This window comes from Oratosquilla oratoria, chromosome 22 (genome assembly GCF_046742065.1).
Source record: "Oratosquilla oratoria isolate Oo_2021 chromosome 22, ASM4674206v1, whole genome shotgun sequence".
NCBI lineage: Eukaryota > Metazoa > Arthropoda > Malacostraca > Stomatopoda > Squillidae > Oratosquilla > Oratosquilla oratoria.
The window spans coordinates 29,019,434-29,023,762 of NC_134798.1; the positions used below are offsets into that span (position 1 = coordinate 29,019,434).

Genomic DNA, 4,329 nt, shown 5'->3' on the forward strand with positions numbered 1-4,329 from the left:
CCTAACTTTTGGTACAGAATTTTCTCGCGTGCCAGTGGAGTAAAATTGTAGGCCTACATACATGTATGGGCCTCCTCTTTCCACCTCCAAGGAGGTCCCCAAACCGCCTCCCATCGCAGCAGGCACTTACCAGTGGCCATACAAAAGAAGTTGGAGATTCATTAGTTGTTGTTGTTGTTTTTTTATTGGCTCTGGGTTTTGCACGCTTGCCAAGGGTTGCCCATTCCTGCAATGGATTATGTAGAATCAGTGTTTTAATGAAACTGCATATTATATACCTAACCTACATCAGTTCAACATAGCAAGCTAATCATGACACATGGCTCACAAGGCAAAATTTCCTGGTCAGTGGCTATCACCTATTTGATATTTGATAACACTCTGTATACAGTATATCAGACTAATTTGTTTACATTTTTGTCGCTGTATTCTTTTGAGTTACAATTAAAAGGAGGTTAGTATTTTCTGTCGCAGTAATAAAAGTTTCATATATTGTGATATATCTCCTAGTGGAGATAAAACGGAAGACAGAAATTCACCCATACCCATTAAAGATCAGATTCTCAGTGAAACAAAATAATTCCTACAAAATTTTGGTTTATATATTAGATGGAGGTGAAGGTGCTAAATTTGCTAATCACTACATTACCCCAAGTTCCTTCATTACCTAATAAAGTTTGATTTCTAATCTTTCAGTCCTTTCAGACTAATGAAGTTCATGATTTCCAATAACTGACGCCACTCTTGATGTTCCTTTATGCACATGTAATGTGAACCTTTAGTAAATTCTCTTTATGCTTATTTCTTATATTTTTTATTATTATTGATATCATTATCATTACTATCATTCTATTTAATTTCATTTATTTATTTATTTATTTATTTATTTATTTACTTATTTATTTATTTATTTATTTATTTATTTACTTATTTATTTATTTATTTATTTATTTATATATTTCTTTCTTTATTGATTTATTTACTTATTTATCTATTTATTTATTTATTTATTTATTAATTTATTTACTTATTTCTTTATTTATTTGTTTATTTGTTTATTTATTTATTTGTTTATTTATTTATTTATTTATTTATCTATTTATCTCATGACTTTGACTTGTGTACAGAGAAGGATGTCCCGTGAACCCAGGATCTGCGCTGCAGAAGGTCCTCTACCTGACCCCGTCGCTCTCATCCAACAAGGAACGCCGCGGAGTTGCTCTCGACGGCCACCTGAAGAATATCCACACCAACCTCGCCTCGACCACACTGTGAGTAATCGTCCAGACGTACCATTCCCCCATGTTCTCTGTGGGTTGAAAATGTTTTATTTGGTTGGTATCATGCTGTTCCCGTGCGCTGGTGGCGTCATCGGAACCGTGCTGGGCTCACATTCGATTAGTTGTGGGTTCGAGTCCCGCACTCCTCTCCGATATCCAGCAGTGATTGTTATCTGGCCCCAAGAGTTCAGGCGTATAGGGCTGTTCCCGTGCGCTGGTGGCGTAATCGGGACCGTGCTGGGCTCGCATTCGGTTAGTTATGGGTTCGAGTCCCGCACTCCTCTCCGATATCCAGCAGTGAATTTGTTATCTGGCCCCAAGAGTTCAGGCGTATAGTGCAAAGGTGACAGGTTTGGCCGCAGCCATTGAGCGCCCCCTGGCGTAGGCTCCTCGCCTTTCAGTTCAGAATTCGTGTGTGCGTGTGTTTGCCTTAATTAAAGAAGTTTCATAGCCTCATCTAACTAACTTCCTGCGTCTGTGTTGTGTTGCAGTCTGTCCAATCCCGACAACCGAGACATGTTTGGGATGATCATCTCCTACACGGCCAAAATCAAGTTGTACCTCGGAGCCATGGGTGGCGAACTGACTGCCGAACTTCCCTTTGTTCTGATGCACCCAAAGGTAATACACATTCATCTTCATAACAATTACATATCATCTACAAACTAGGCTGGTATTCTATCATAAGGTTAATTAACATAGCCAGCAATGAGAGCTTTTATTCTAAAAATAGTATCAGCATGAAATATAATGTCTCCAAGCAAGTAATTAGATTTTGTTCGATTGAGTACTCAATGACGAATATAGCTAAACTGGTAAATTTACAAAAAAAAATATATATATATATTAACTAATAAAAAAAGTACTTGAACGTCACAATAAGAAATATCCTGTGTGAGAAGCAATTTTCTTTTTCTAATATTCGAAAATACTATAAAACACTTCTAGAAATCTCACCATTTCATTTACACACGCCCCAAAAAAATATAACAATAACAATATAACAACAAAATGAAGTAAAGCGTTCCTATCACTCTTCTTTTACTATTGCATTTCCACTTTAATTTTATTTCGTTCATTCCTCTTTCTCTTCTACAGCCCGACCTGCGCAGAATGATGCGCAGTGATTCCCAAGCCCAGGTGGAAGCCTTCCGCTCAGACACTATGACCGCATCCAAAGACTATGAATAGAAATTCAAACATACAAAACGATGTTCACACCATCCTTGCTTTTTAGTGCTAGAAATCATACACTACCTGTATCTTTTATTGTTCTACGATAGTTTACATTCACACACACACACACACACACACACACACACACACACACACACACACACACACACACACACACACACACACACACACACACACACACACACACACACACACACACACACACACACACACACACACACACACACACACACACACACACACACACACACACACACACACACACACACACACACACACACACACACACACACACACACACACACACACACACACACACACACACACACACACACACATACACATACCTTCTCGTATGGATAGATGATCTAGCCAAAGTACTAGTCTCTTACCCTCGCCGGTGTTGAAGGAAAGCTTCATTATGGTTCAGCAAGACCAGTGTGTGTCCGGAAGTGACGTCATAGTAACGTCAACGGCAGAAGGCTAGCATGAAGTGAATTCTTATGAGCCTTGAGGGTAGCGCCATCATACTATTAGCCACTTCTCGAAGAATGAAGCTGCTGATCCTACATCCTACAAGGCAAATCTGCAGAGGTTGTCGAAGCAAGTACGGGCAAACGCTGCAACTGTGATTATCGTTGAAGAATTGTGTTTCATAGTGCCAAAGTGTTGTGTTAGTGCCAAAGTGCAATAGTGTCATAACCTAAGCCTTTGTGGACTTTTGATTATCATCGAGGGAAGCTGGAAAGGGTTCCAGCTTCCCTTGGGCTGACAGGACCGCTGTGGCCTACGGCCAGAAAACGTGCACACAAGTGGTGTTCAGAGATTAACACAAACATAGTTCTGGAAAATAAAATTCTTTCCAAAGATATTCGGATCGTGATGGATGGAACAGACCAAAGCTTCCCTCATGACGGCTTCACCGGAACAGTATTATAATCATCATATATCTTTTGTAAAAATATATGTATGTAACAACAAATATCCATCAAGCTTTTATTTATTTATTTTTTTTTTCTCCCACCTTTCCAGTTCTCATATTCTTTTTTTTTCTTAACTTTGTGAATCTAATTAATATTTATGCAATTATCTACTTATTTTAACTTGATATTTTTGTCTGTGATTTAATTTATTTTTTGTACGTGCTATACTCCCATTTGTATAATCCTTTATCCCTTGGTCTATCTAACATATTCTTTGTGTTATCAATGATTTCTCTTTCCTTCTTTCGCTTTGAATCCTTCTCTTTCAATAGACAGAATAACCCAGAATAAAGCATCCCATCCCCATGATGCCTTTTGATATCCCTTTTGCTAATCCAAAAGACTGAAACAGAGGTTCATGAAAAAGCATCTTGCTAAAGCATTTCACGTCACTGATCGTCCCACCAATAGCTACTCGTAGTTCAACAGACGGCATGGTTCTGGTATTCTCACGACGAACATTGTAAATACATGTTTTTGTAGGAAACCCCGTGCAACTTCGATTCATGCTTTAGCTATTTTCATACTTAGATGCGCTTTTACTACTGTAACCAGTGTTTTCCTTTCGATTATTTTCGTGTCATATTTTCTATCGGTTAGTGATTAAAAAAAAATATGTATGTATATATGTATGTTTATGTATACATACATACAAACACACATACATGCATACATATATATATATATATATATATATATATATATATATATATATATACTCATATATATACGTATATATATTGTCACGAACCTCCTATGGGCCAGGCTAGTTACAAAACGAAAGAAAATTTAAGGCTGTGCACAGTTCGGACAAGAGAGATCAGGCAGGATAACTAAACTCTTCGTTATGAAATTAAATATTATCACAC

At 37.7% G+C, this 4,329-nt stretch overlaps 1 protein-coding gene across 1 annotated transcript in view; it reads left to right on the top strand.

Moving 5' to 3' along the window:
* Positions 1-3,766, top strand: part of LOC143037457 (arrestin homolog) — a 10,097-nt gene extending 6,331 nt beyond the window's left edge. The window contains exons 4-6 of the mRNA XM_076205703.1: positions 1,128-1,271; positions 1,772-1,901; positions 2,379-3,766. Coding sequence (XP_076061818.1) covers positions 1,128-1,271; positions 1,772-1,901; positions 2,379-2,471 — 367 coding nt within the window. The 3' untranslated portion in view covers positions 2,472-3,766. The remainder of the gene's footprint in view (positions 1-1,127; positions 1,272-1,771; positions 1,902-2,378) is intronic.
* The last annotated feature ends 563 nt before the right edge of the window (positions 3,767-4,329 follow it).